Below are 12832 nucleotides of genomic sequence, written 5' to 3' on the forward strand. Positions count from 1 at the left end.
TGCCCTCTAAATTATCAACTTTTATCTTTTTTAATAACTTTTTTAATATTTTAATCTCTCTTTTTAATCTACATTATGGACTTATCTATAGAGAAAATAAATTCAATTTAAAAAATAAAAAAACTAATATTCTTTAATATCAAAATAATAAAATAATTGAGTATAATTTTCAAGAATATATAATACATATTATAAAAAACCTTTATTTTAAATCATTGCCTTTATATTACGTGCATAGAATATATATTTTAAAAACTTTTATTTTCTTTCATTCTCAATTTTGTAAATAAATTTTTGAGTTTTTGTTATTAACATCAAAATTGTCATTACGAATAAATTGTTCTGATTAAATTATTTACTATGCTCAATATGCTATTATTCCAACATTATATATGCTTAAATACTATTTTATTTTTTATTTTATAAATAAAATTTATTTGTTCTATAAGAAAGTCCATAATTTATTTTTTAACTTTACGTGTTGGTAAGGTAAGCTTGTGTTACTCTCTCTAGACTTTCTCTCTCGGCGCATGACTGCGTGATTTGCTAACGTGCGCTGATCGGAAATGGGGAGAGGACGACCTAGGAAGCTGGTGAAAAAGATACAATTAGCTGATTTCATTGCTTCAGGAAGTAGGAATGGAAGTCTGGGACGTAGTACTGAAACAGATGCACAAGAGAAAACTCAAAGCTGTGATCAGGGAACTTCAACAAGTATGGCTAAATCTCGAGGATCGAGTAACATGCAGCTGAAATTAACACGAGATCTGGAGAATTTGAGTCCAAATATGAGGGATTTGACACCTCAGGCAGCTGATGGGAAGCTAGGTAAGGGAATTTCGAATATGAACACTGTTCCATTGGTTACTGTTTCACCAATGGAAACAGTGTGTAGTTACAAGGAAAAGGAGCTGAACATCATGGAGAATAAGGTAATCGACAGTGCGAACAGAGAAATTACTTTGAAAGAGCAGTAATTACTGAATCAAAAAGCAACGAAGGAGGCAGAACAAGAGAAATCAAAAGTAGTAGTGGGGGAAAATCAACAGAAATGGTCAAATCTGTTCACAGGGAATAAAATGGCTGCAAGAGGTATGGATCTAGTGTTCATACCACCTACTATTCAGGATGGGGTTAAAAAGGTACAATTACAGCAGGAGGAGATGGAATTGGAAACTACAAAGTGGTAGAAAGCTATAATTGTATATATCATTGGAGAAGCACCGTCAATAGGAGCCATGGAGAGAATCATAGCTATGCAATGGAACTTTGCTGCCAAACCTACAGTGTATTATCATAATGAAGGCTATTTTGTGATACTATTCAATAGTATGGATGATAAAAATGTTGTACTATACTCAGGAATTGATTATGATGTCATGGACAGAGGACTTTGATTTGTACAATGAAGTTCTTAAAACTATTCCATTATGGGTAAGCTTCCTTAACTTGTCTTTGAACTGTTGGGGACGATTGACATTGAGTAGAATTGCTAGTGGACTAGAAACACCTTTGTATGCTGATGAATGTACAAGTAATGCTTCTAGAATTTCCTATGCTCGAGTGCTTATAGAGATGGATATCAGCAAGGAGTTACCTAAGTGTATCAAAATTCAAGATCCTTCAGGCAAAGAGTTTAAGCAAATGGTGGAGTATGATTGGGTTCCTCAGTATTGTAAGAAGTGTTTGATGGTGGGTCATGATTGTGAAAGAGATCAAGGAAGAACTGGAACAACAAAAAGAAGTGTGCAAAATGAGCAACATCAGACTAAACAACAAGGAAGGAGTACCAATGTAATTGGGAATATACAGCAAACAAGGAAACCAACAACTCAATGGGTGGAAATAGGGCTATCAAAGCAAGCAGAGAGGGACACGGGCAAACAGATCTATCAAGGAGATGAAACACAGGATCCAAAAGAATATCAACAAGTATGGACAAAAGCAAAGGGCAGGGTGGAACTGACAAGTCCTATACAGCAAGTTATAAGGACTACCAATAGCTTTTCTCCATTGAGAGAAGTAGCAAATGAAGGCAAAACATGGGCAGATAATGATAAAGCTGGAGGTAGTAGGGGACAAGGTGAAGAGATAATTCCAACTAAGCAGAAACCTATATGAAGATAGTGACATGGAATGTGAGGGGTTTTAATAAGGTTCATGGAGATGAAAATTTTCTTGAAAAAACAAAAAATCAATCTTATAGCAATAGTTGAGCATAAAGTACAGAGTATTAAAGAAAAGGAGGTCATAAATAAATGTGCACCAGGCTGGAGTTGGTGCTCAAATAGTAAGGTTACTGAAAGAGGTAGAATTTGGATTCTATGGGATGCAAATAGTATTCAATTCACTATGTTGCAATCTCATACTCAATATATTCATGGTATAGTCAAAAATAGTAGCTCCAGCAAGCAATTTGCTTTTACAGCTATATATGGACTGCATATTGTTGCTCATAGGTGTGATATGTGGGAAGAATTAAGGAAAATTGATTCACAGATGGATAGTACTTGGCTGCTCATGGGGGACTTTAATGCAGTACTGGACAAAGAAGACAGGGTAAATGGTACAGAAATACAGGATAATGAAATCAAGGACTTTAGAGCTCTAATGGAGGATTGCAGGTTAAATGAACTAGAAAACTGTGGGAAGAACATACACATGGACAAACAGCCATGTGTTTAGTAGAATTGATAGAGCTATTGTAAATGCACATTGGATGATGAATATGCCACCATTGCAAGTTTGTGTGATGGATCCTCATTTCTCTGATCACTCTCCTTTATGTATAGAGGTGGAGGCAGGAATGGAGTATAAAGGGAGACCTTTCAAGTTTTTTAACTGTCTCACTGAGCATCCAGAGTTTGAAGAAATAATAAGAAGCAGATGGGAAAAAGAGAATAGAAATATGAAAGATATATGGTGTAATTTGAAGCAGATCAAAGAAGAGATGAAAAGTTTAAACAAGAGAGAGTTTTCCAATACAACAAAGAAGGTGCAGCAGTTAAGGGAAGAATTAGCAAACATTCAAACACAGATGAGAACAACTAACACAGCAGCTGATATGTTTGATGTGGAGAGAAACACAAAGCATCAGCTAGAGAAGTGGAGTAATATAGAAGAGAGCATCTATAAGCAAAGGTCTCGAATACAATGGCTTCAGCTAGGTGATTCCAACACAGCTTTTTTCTTTGCAAGCATGAAAGGGAGAGTAACACAGAATCAAACAAAGAGTTTAACAAATAACAATGGAAGATTGATCAACAATCCAGAGGGCATTAAACAGGAGATAGTGGGGTTCTATTGAGGATTATTAGGGAGATCAACTAACAACATGACTGCTATTAATCCTAGCATAATGAGGAATGGTCCAAGACTTATAAGGTCACAACAGCTTCATCTTATAGCCTCTTTTACTAAGGAAGATGTGAAGACAGCCTTGCAAGGGATTGGTGACTCAAAGGCACTGGGTGGAGATGGTTTCAATGCCTACTTCTACAAGAAGACTTGGCATATAATTGGCAAGGACATCACAGAAGCTGTTCTGAAATTCTTTGATGATGGTATAATGTATAAACCAGTAAATAGGACAACAGTTACTCTGATCCCAAAAGTGAAAAATCCTTCTTCTATAAAGCAGTTTAGGCCAATCTCCTGTTGCACTATTGTTTACAAAATTATTTCCAAAATGCTCACAAATAGGCTGCAGTCAGTAATGGGAGACTTAGTTGATCTGAGTCAGGCAGCATTTGTACCAGGGAGAATACTAAGTGACAATGTTCTACTGGGGCATGAACTTGTTAAAGGATATGGGAGAAAAGGTGTGTTACCAAGATGTATGGTTAAAATTGATATGCAAAAGGCGTATGATTCTGTAAAATGGTATTTCCTTGAACAAGTACTTACAGAAATGAATATCCCAGGGAAATTTCTTTCTTGGATTATGACATGTGTTACTACAATGTCTTATGCTATTGTGGTTAATGGGAAGCCAACAACTCCTTTTGATGCAAAGAGAGGAGTTAGACAAGGTGATCCATTATCACCATATTTGTTTGTTCTAGCTATGGAGTATCTTACAAGGATCTTGAAGACTCTTAAAGAGAAGCCTGACTTTAACTACCATCCTAGGTGTGAGAAGCTGAATATTATCCAACTCAGTTTTGCAAATGACTTGTTGCTGTTTTGCAGGGGAGATGTGGTGTCTATACAGCTATTGTATGAATGTTTTCAACAGTTTTCAAAGGCTTCAGGTCTGATTGCTAATCAGGAAAAAAGCTGTATCTATTTTGGAGGGGTCACTGAAGATATTCAACAAAACATTATACTGTGCTTAGGTTTTTGTAAAGGCTCTTTGCCTTTCAAATACTTAGGAGTCCCATTGAGTAGTAAAATGTTATCTATTACTCAATGTCAACCTTTACTGGATAAGATGTTAGGCAGAATCAAAAACTGGACAACAAAGTTTCTGTCTTATGCAGGCAGGTTGCAGCTGATCAAAAGTATTTTATTTGCTATTCAATCATTTTGGTCACAGATATTTCCTTTACCTAAGAAGATCCTACAAGGAATTGAGACAATTTGCAAAAGATTTCTGTGGACAGGTGAAACAGAAACCAAAGCTAAAGCTTTAGTAGCTTGGAGACAATCATGTTGGCCAAAATCTGCAGGGGGTCTGAATATCACAGATATGGTTATATGGAATAGAGCTGCACTAATCAAGCAATTGTGGAATCTAAATAAGAAGAAGGATAGATTGTGGATACAGTGGATTCATACTTACTATATCAGGCAACAAGTAATATGGCAAGTGAAAGCTAAACAAGCCTCATGGTTAGTGCAAAAAATTCTGGGAGCTGGTAAATACCTAACTGAGGTCAACATAGCAATTGAAGAAGTGTTGAGCATGAAGGAATACTCCATCATATTGATATGTAACAAGTTGAGAGGTGGTCTACCTAAAGTGGACTGGAGGAGTATTGTGTAATAACTGGAGCAGTCCTAAATGGAGATTCATTTTATACTTGGCAATTCTGGAAAGGTTGTATACGAGAGACAGATTACTAGGATGGAGCATAGCAAAAAGTTTAGCATGCTCATTACGTGAAAGGGTAGCAGAAAGCCATGAACACTTATTTTTTCAATGCAACTACTCAGCAAGTATATGGAGTAAGTTGCTACAATGGATGGGGATACAAAGGAATGTACAAGGTTGGGATGCTGAAAAACAGTGGGCAATAAGGCATGCATCAGGAAAGAAGCAAATGTGTGCAACATACAGAATGTTACTCGCCTGTGCTGTTTATTATATTTGGCAGGAACGAAACTGGAGAACCTTCAGAGGAACACAAAGCAGCAGTGAGGAGATGATCAAACTGATAATTCAAGAAGTGCACTGTCGTGGAATGTTGAATTCTAAGATAGCGAGACATTTACAGAATTTCAATTTTTATCCATAGTTTGTAGTTGAGTAGTTATGTAGATATGAGGGCACTAGATTTCATGTCCAAATCTATGTGAGTTTTGAGGGTTCTTGCTATACTTGTAAATATTTTTCTCGGTAATAAGAAATTTAATTACCAAAAAAAGTCCATAATCTAAAATAAAAAGAGAAAAATCCATATAATTAAAAAGTAAAAAAAAATAAAAAAATAGATAATTTAGAGGGTAAAAAATAATTATTTGCCAATCAAAAGTTTGAGAAATCTAGTTGAGTGACCTTCTGAGTGCTATAGGCATAGTTAAGTGACTTTCTTGTTACAAACGAAAGAAAAATGACTTTAGTAAATAATTTCGGATAGTTTTAGTGACCATTTGAATAATGGACTCAGACATAAATTTAAGATTATAACAATAGTCTTTTCATTTGCTATTTAAGGTACTTATTTTTTAAATGTATACTAGTTTAACGAGTACAGTAATGATAGGTATGAAGGAGACTATGTTGCATTATCACAAGTTTTGTTATTTATCGTGAAATGTATTTGACGATTGCCGTACATTGATATCAATAACTTAATTACTTTTTTAATGAAATATATTTGTTATCCTTTTGGCTATATACTCCATATATAATCACACACACGTTCCATAAGATATAAGTAGTTAATTCTCAAATTTATTATACAATATTCATTTTTAGGGAAAACATGATTAAAAATACATAGTTACATTTTTGTACCAAAAAAATTACAAGAATAACATTAACTGAAGAGTAAAATGGTCAATTAATTTGTGATTGGTATGTTGGTCTTTTATCTTAGGCTTAGGAGCTTCACTTATAATATAGCACGATAGAAAAGTCATAAAAAAGATCATTTACTGCCTCATTCGTTATAATTTATATGACATAATTTGATTCAAATAATTTAACTCAATACAAAATGTAAGAAAGGAATATTTTTTAAAATATGTGGCTTTAAATATGCTATAAAATGTATATATCATAATATTTACTACATGACTATAAGATTTATTTTTTGAAATAAAATACTATAAAGTTAAATTATTTTCAACCACATTTAAAAAATGAAATAAGGAAAGTGAGGAGTATATGACTGTAGTTTGTGTTAGCAGGCGGCACCGGCACGTGACAAAGATAGTGCAAGACACAATAGTAATTTTCTTTTTATTCAAAATCTCACACACAGTAAGCATTTAAGTATGCCAAACCTGTCAACTTCACTACACACTAAACTCAATTTTTCTTCAAAAGCTCTCTGTGTGCTTCAAAGATCGTTGTCCCAAACTTGCCCAGGTACTTATCCTTTTCAAGATCGTTTCTTTTGTCTGAAATGTTTGAATTTCTGAGACTTATTTTGCTTCTGGCAATTTTTCTTTAATTTTTTTGTAAATTATTTTTCTTTTTATTGTCATTTTACTATGAAGGGTTCCTATTACAAATCTTGAGTTGGGTTTAGCTTATTTTGTCCTTTTGCATGTTGTTTTTTCTAAATTTTGGTGGAATTTTTGCTGGGTTTCTAGGGTTAGCTCCATTTAGGGCTTGTTCCTGTTCATTTCCCTTAAATTGTGAGTTTTTATTTGGATTTTCAGTCAACATAGCCATTCTTGAGCAGAAAGTTTGCATCTTTAGCCTTTTTATTGGTGCATGATGTCCTAGAATTGTACTTTTTATGGTTTTCTTACTTTTTTTCTTGCTGTAGTATTGGAGATTGTGCATGGATCTAAGTGGTGACTGGAAAAAGTTCAGAGCTTTGTATTTGGGTTATTAATGTGAGTGAAAGTTGTGATCTCTGTTGTTGTGGCTATTGATTTCGATTGAAATGGAACAAGGCTTTGCTTCAGACTCTGTTCCACCAGCAGGGTCCATTGACAAGTCTAAGGTTTTAGATGTGAAGCCTATGAGATGTCTTATGCCTGTTTTCCCATCCCCAAATGGAATGTCATCTGTTTCAACTCCTCAACCCTCACCTTTTGTGTGTGTTCCTCCAAGTGGTCCTTTCCCACCTGGGGTTTCTCCATTTTATCCATTTTTGGCCCCGAACGGGTCCGGAAGATCAGGTGAAAATCAGGAAGCTTTTGGTTTTGGGACGCCTATATCTCCAGTTCCCTTAAATTCATTCAGAACTCCAACCGCGAATGGAGACACTGGGCCAAGGAGGCCCGGCAGACCTCGTGCTACGAATGGCTTAGTTGCAGAAGATGATGGTGTCAGCGATTCACAGAATCAGAGTGACCAATTCGGCAGTGGCTATAGCGTGCACATTAATGATGTAGAAGACACAAGTACAGGGAAAAAAAGGGGAAGACCGAGAAAGACTAGGATGAGTCATCCAGCTAACTCCCATGTCGAAGTGGATGTCGATCCAATACTAAATCAGCTTCTTGCATCCTTTAAACTTGTCGATGTCGATCAGGTTAAAAAAGCTGATGGTGACAAGGAGCTAGTTGGGCGAATACTATTGGCATTTGATGTGTTTCGTAGAAGGTTGACCCAGATTGATGAGAAAAGGGGTGAGACTCCAGGTTCTGCAAGAAGGCCGGATCTAAAGGCTGCTAATTTGCTGATGACAAGGGGAGCTCGGACAAATCAGACAAAGAGGATTGGAAATGTACCTGGGATTGAAGTTGGTGACATATTCTTCTTCAGGATGGAATTGTGCCTAGTTGGTTTGCATGCACCTAGTATGGCTGGGATAGATTATATGAGTGTCAGACTTACAGGGGATGAAGAGCCTATTGCTGTTAGCATAGTGGCCTCTGGAGGATATGATGATGAAGGGGATGATGGGGATGTGCTAATTTATACTGGCCAGGGTGGAGTCCAGAGAAGGGATGGCCAAATGTTTGATCAGAAACTTGAGAGGGGTAATCTTGCTTTGGAAAAGAGTATGCATCGCGGCAATGAGGTGAGAGTAATTAGGGGTGTTATAGATGTTACAAATCCGAGGGGGAAGATTTATATGTATGATGGCCTTTACAGGATCCAGGAATCATGGGCAGAAAAAAGCAAATTGGGTGACTGCAGCATTTTCAGGTACAAATTGCTTAGAGTACCTGGGCAGCCTGAAGCATTTACATTGTGGAAATCAATTCAGCAATGGAGAGATGGAACAGCGACACGTGTTGGAGTTATCCTACCCGACCTAACATCTGGTGCAGAGAGTCAACCTGTTTGCCTTGTAAATGATGTTGATGATGAGAAGGGACCTGCTTATTTCACATATATCCCAAGTCTGAAGTACTCAAAACCTTATATGAAGCCTAATCCATCTATGGGCTGTCAATGTGTTGGCGGATGCCAACCTGGAGGGTCCACTTGCCCTTGCACTCAGAAAAACGGAGGCTTTTTGCCCTTTAGTTCACTTGGAGTTCTTGTGAGTTACAAAACCTTGATACAGGAGTGTGGTTCTGCCTGTTCATGCCCTCCGAATTGCCGAAATCGAATGTCTCAAGCAGGTCCTAAAGCGCGTGTGGAGGTCTTCAAAACAAAAAATAGAGGTTGGGGACTTAGGTCTTGGGATCCCATACGTGGAGGTGGCTTTATTTGTGAATATGCCGGAGAAGTTGTTGAAGAGTCTAGGGTAGGTGAGCTTGGCAATGACGGTGACGATGATTATATATTTGATGCTACCCGCATGTATGAGCCATTGGAACCTGTGCGAGATTATAACGACGAATCGAAAAAGGTCCCCTATCCCCTTGTAATAAGTGCAAAAAAGGGTGGCAATGTTGCTCGTTTTATGAACCATAGCTGTTCACCTAACGTATTCTGGCAGCTTGTTGTACGTGAAAATAACAATGAGACATACTACCACATTGCCTTTTTTGCCATTAGGCATATTCCTCCCATGCAAGAATTGACTTTTGATTATGGCATGGTTCCACCAGACAAAGCAGATCGTAGGAGGAAGAAGTGCTTGTGTGGGTCATTGAACTGTAGAGGGTACTTTTACTAGTCGTCATGGTCTGATGAAGAAATGGAGTTCACTGGTCACCACTGAATCAAGGTTTGGTTTCCTTTTTAAATTTGAAAATATCTTGTTTCTTTTATTTTTCTGCTCATTTTGAGTTTTAATCCATGTTTGCTAGTTATCATGTGAACATAAGTTATGCAGAAATCTGAATAGCATTTAGCTGTTTAAAGTTGCTTTATCTTCATTGAGTTTATGAATTGAAGTGTTTCTGAAGATGACTTTTTTCTACTTCTTGATTTAGCCGTTGGGCCTGCTCAGATAAGGTTGCAAGGTTTCTATCTTGCCCTTTATCTTCACCAGTTTGCTCCCATTCTCTTTTTCTTGAATCTGATTTTTACGGTCCTTGCATACCATTTTGTGGGACACAATTTGATAGAGGCACAGAACACAGGGATTTAAGAATTTATTGGGCGTTTAAATTAGAAGGTAGTCGTTGAAAGTTAATTGACTGAAATGATGATTTAACCTCGAATAGTTTACTGAATATGAGCTGTTAGAACTTAGGAAAGTTCTTGTGGAATATTATTTGTGGAAGTGTCTGAAATATTTTCATGATGGGGGAGTCTGAAGGTGCTTCTTGGCTAGAGATTTGACTAAGGAGAACTTAGAGATCTTAATCTCTCATCCTTAGACCTTGGTAAATTGGAGATCTAGACCATACTTATTCACCTGAAACTTTAGTTCATATTGCTAACAAGGGAGGCAAGATGTGTGGTTGATGTGTCATGGTTTGTAAAACGAGCATCTTCCTTGTCTAAAATTATCTTTTTTTTCTTGACCAGTAAGGTAAATGTTATTTAGTAAATAAATGTCAGTACCTAGAAGGTATACTGCTAGGTACAAAATGTATACGAGAAGAATCTGTATTCCTTCACTAACTATCTTGACCATCTAAGAAATCTAGCATTGATTCTATGTCATTTACATCATTTCCTCTTCCCCATAATTTTAAATTATATGGACATTTATATTATACAAAAGAAATATTTTCTATTTTCTCCTCAAAAACATCCGAGATACCTGTCTAACCAAACTTTTCCAGAAATACTTAAAGGATTGTTCCCCACAGTTCTCTTTGTTCCTTTCTTAACATTTATTCCTGTGATCTAGCCTGCTCGTTTTACATTCCCCTGCATCACCCAGTGAACTCAATATATATTCATAATCATGCTTCATATCTGCCATGAAAGTGCAATGCAGCAATGTGTGTCTTGCTGATTTAGTGTCTTCTTTGCAGAAGAAACACCTGCTGCATTTATTAAATCCTCATTTTGTAGATTGTCATGTGTGAGACACCTCATGCATTGCTATCCGTTTTAAACGCGCCACTTTTGTTGGGGGTTTTGTTCTCCTAAAATATTTCTAGGGAAGAAAGTGGTCTGACTTGTCAATCTCCTCCTTATCAAGGTTTGGTAGCAAAATTTGACAGAAAATTTACTTTTGCTTTTTCCTTCCACCATAAGGAATCCTTCCTGGTTTTAACACAGTTTCTTAATCCAGTATTTGTAGTAATAATGTAACCCTATCAATTCTCCAATCATTAAAGTTTTTTTCTTAATTCTATCTTCCATCCATCCACTCCAATCACTGTGCAATTGTTAATCCCCTTACATTTGCTAGATTGAGGAGACCTGAAAGTTGTCTTTCAACGTACCATTATCCATCCATTTATCCAGCCACAATCTGATGTTTCACCATTTCCAACTTTGAATCTTATTCTGTCCAAAACTTGATTGCGCAAATTTCTGATTTATCTCCCAACAGCCACACCGTAATGACCTGTTAATTGGCTTTGAGTACCATCTATTCTCCATTCCATATTTGCGTTTGATCACTCTTTTCCATAGCTATCCTTTCCATAGATGAATCTCCAATGCCATATGAATAAGAGACTTCTATTCTGTAATCTAAAGTTCTTAATACCCAAATCACCATCTGGTTTAGCTTTCATCACTGTGCTCCATTTTACCTAGTTGATTTTTCTTCTGTCCCATAGAAAATTGCATCTACTTATGTGTAACTTGACGTCAAGTATGTAAGAGTTCCAACCATACACTGTTTTTCCCAAGGTTTCAGCTTTACAATTCTTTTCCACACCCCTGAATCTTTGTGTCTGGCTCCAACAGGTGATCCCAAAGTAAACTGTTGGAAAAATTTCTCCCCTGCATCCCATATCTCGGTCAATTCTTGTATATTTTGTTTACAGTTAACTGGAAAGATCTGCTTGCTCTGAGATTAATGTGTAGACCAGAAATTGCCAAAAAGGCCACCAGTATAGCTTTTAAGCAAAGTAATTGTACTTGCCCCACATAGGAACCAATATTACCAGCTGGATACGAAATGTGAGACATTTCCGCCTGCTTCTCCATCAATTTTACAGCCTGTAATCATAAGCATTTATTGAAAGTCAATTTATCTATCAATGTCTTTAGCTTCTGTTACTTTTGTTTCATATGGGTAGACTATCCAATGTGCGTTGAGAGAGTAGATATAATGATCTTCCTCCATCCCGATTTATTCAAATGTGGTGATGATCGCCTTGAAATGTGTTTACTGTATTTGGAGTTTTTAGGAATATGTTAAAATAATACTAGTTAGAAAATGGGTGAAATATATAAAAAGTTGCATCAAATCCAAACAAGTATAAAGTGATATATGAGTGTTTGAATGTCAATGTGAATGTTCACCTTATTGTATGTCAATTTGAGTGTTTTAAGGTCAGGAAAATCTACTTTTTGGAATTGACTAAAATAGGAAGTAGATGAAACAAAATGAGATGGAGCATTGCACCTTGAATCAACTGATTGATTCCTTTCTTCCCATTTGATCTTCTCTTTTCCTTTGTTCTTTGATAGTCATGGACACATAACACTAAACATGTTGGTTTTCCTTTTGCAGTTGATCAGTAGTTGAAGGTAGGAGCAAGGATTTGGACTTTTGATGCACCGTCAAAACGATTGCCTCTGAAATCTAGTATTATTAATTATGTCATCACTTGAAGCCAGACAAGGATAATTGTAACTTGGCTTCCAACAACGCAAGACCTTTGTAGCTTTTGATGTACTAAAACATAGGATTGTTATTGACAGGGTAAAACCAAATTATTGCTCTTCATAATTTTCCCCATCTTCGGCAAGTTGATGTTATTGTACTATTCTATATCAATGTATTAAACTGTAGTGTTATTTTGTTGTTGCTGCATGATTCATTTTTATGTTATTCTGATAACCTATAGAGGGTAGTAACACCCGGTGTTTACAGTTTATACCAAATTTAGGAATTTAGTGCAAACATCAGGTGGCTTATTTCTCTGTTTAAAGTTTTGACCTAGACCTTCTCGTGAAATCACGCTGGTTTCTTTGTTTACCTTATTGTTTTGTGTTGCTCTTAATCGG

The 12832-nt window shown here is 36.4% G+C and overlaps 2 protein-coding genes across 2 annotated transcripts; both read left to right on the forward strand.

Moving 5' to 3' along the window:
• Nucleotides 1–1079: 1079 nt before the first annotated feature.
• On the forward strand, nt 1080–2685 carry LOC109242158. Its single transcript, XM_019408993.1, has 3 exons — nt 1080–1142; nt 1363–2083; nt 2390–2685. Exons 1-3 carry the CDS (start codon nt 1080–1082, stop codon nt 2683–2685), a joined length of 1080 nt encoding a protein of 359 aa, XP_019264538.1.
• A 3903-nt stretch (nt 2686–6588) lies between these two features.
• Nucleotides 6589–12638, forward strand: LOC109242162 (histone-lysine N-methyltransferase, H3 lysine-9 specific SUVH1-like). Its single transcript, XM_019409004.1, has 3 exons — nt 6589–6757; nt 7164–9470; nt 12336–12638. The coding sequence occupies exon 2, from the start codon at nt 7284–7286 to the stop codon at nt 9417–9419; it is 2136 nt and encodes a 711-aa protein (XP_019264549.1). The 5' UTR covers nt 6589–6757; nt 7164–7283; the 3' UTR covers nt 9420–9470; nt 12336–12638.
• The last annotated feature ends 194 nt before the right edge of the window (nt 12639–12832 follow it).

The sequence above is a fragment of the Nicotiana attenuata genome, unplaced genomic scaffold (genome assembly GCF_001879085.1).
Source record: "Nicotiana attenuata strain UT unplaced genomic scaffold, NIATTr2, whole genome shotgun sequence".
Taxonomy (NCBI): Eukaryota; Viridiplantae; Streptophyta; class Magnoliopsida; order Solanales; family Solanaceae; genus Nicotiana; species Nicotiana attenuata.

What these genes read in the sequence shown, in the direction of transcription:
- LOC109242158 (XM_019408993.1), top strand. Translation starts at nt 1,080, where the DNA reads ATGGCTGCAAGAGGTATGGATCTAGTGTTCATACCACCTACTATTCAG. An exon ending in TTCAGGATGGGGTTAAAAAG is followed by an intron (nt 1,143 to 1,362) that starts GTACAATTACAG and finishes TACTATACTCAG; the next exon opens with GAATTGATTATGATGTCATG. An exon ending in TGGAGGTAGTAGGGGACAAG is followed by an intron (nt 2,084 to 2,389) that starts GTGAAGAGATAA and finishes TTCATGGTATAG; the next exon opens with TCAAAAATAGTAGCTCCAGC.
- LOC109242162 (XM_019409004.1), top strand. Translation starts at nt 7,284, where the DNA reads ATGGAACAAGGCTTTGCTTCAGACTCTGTTCCACCAGCAGGGTCCATT.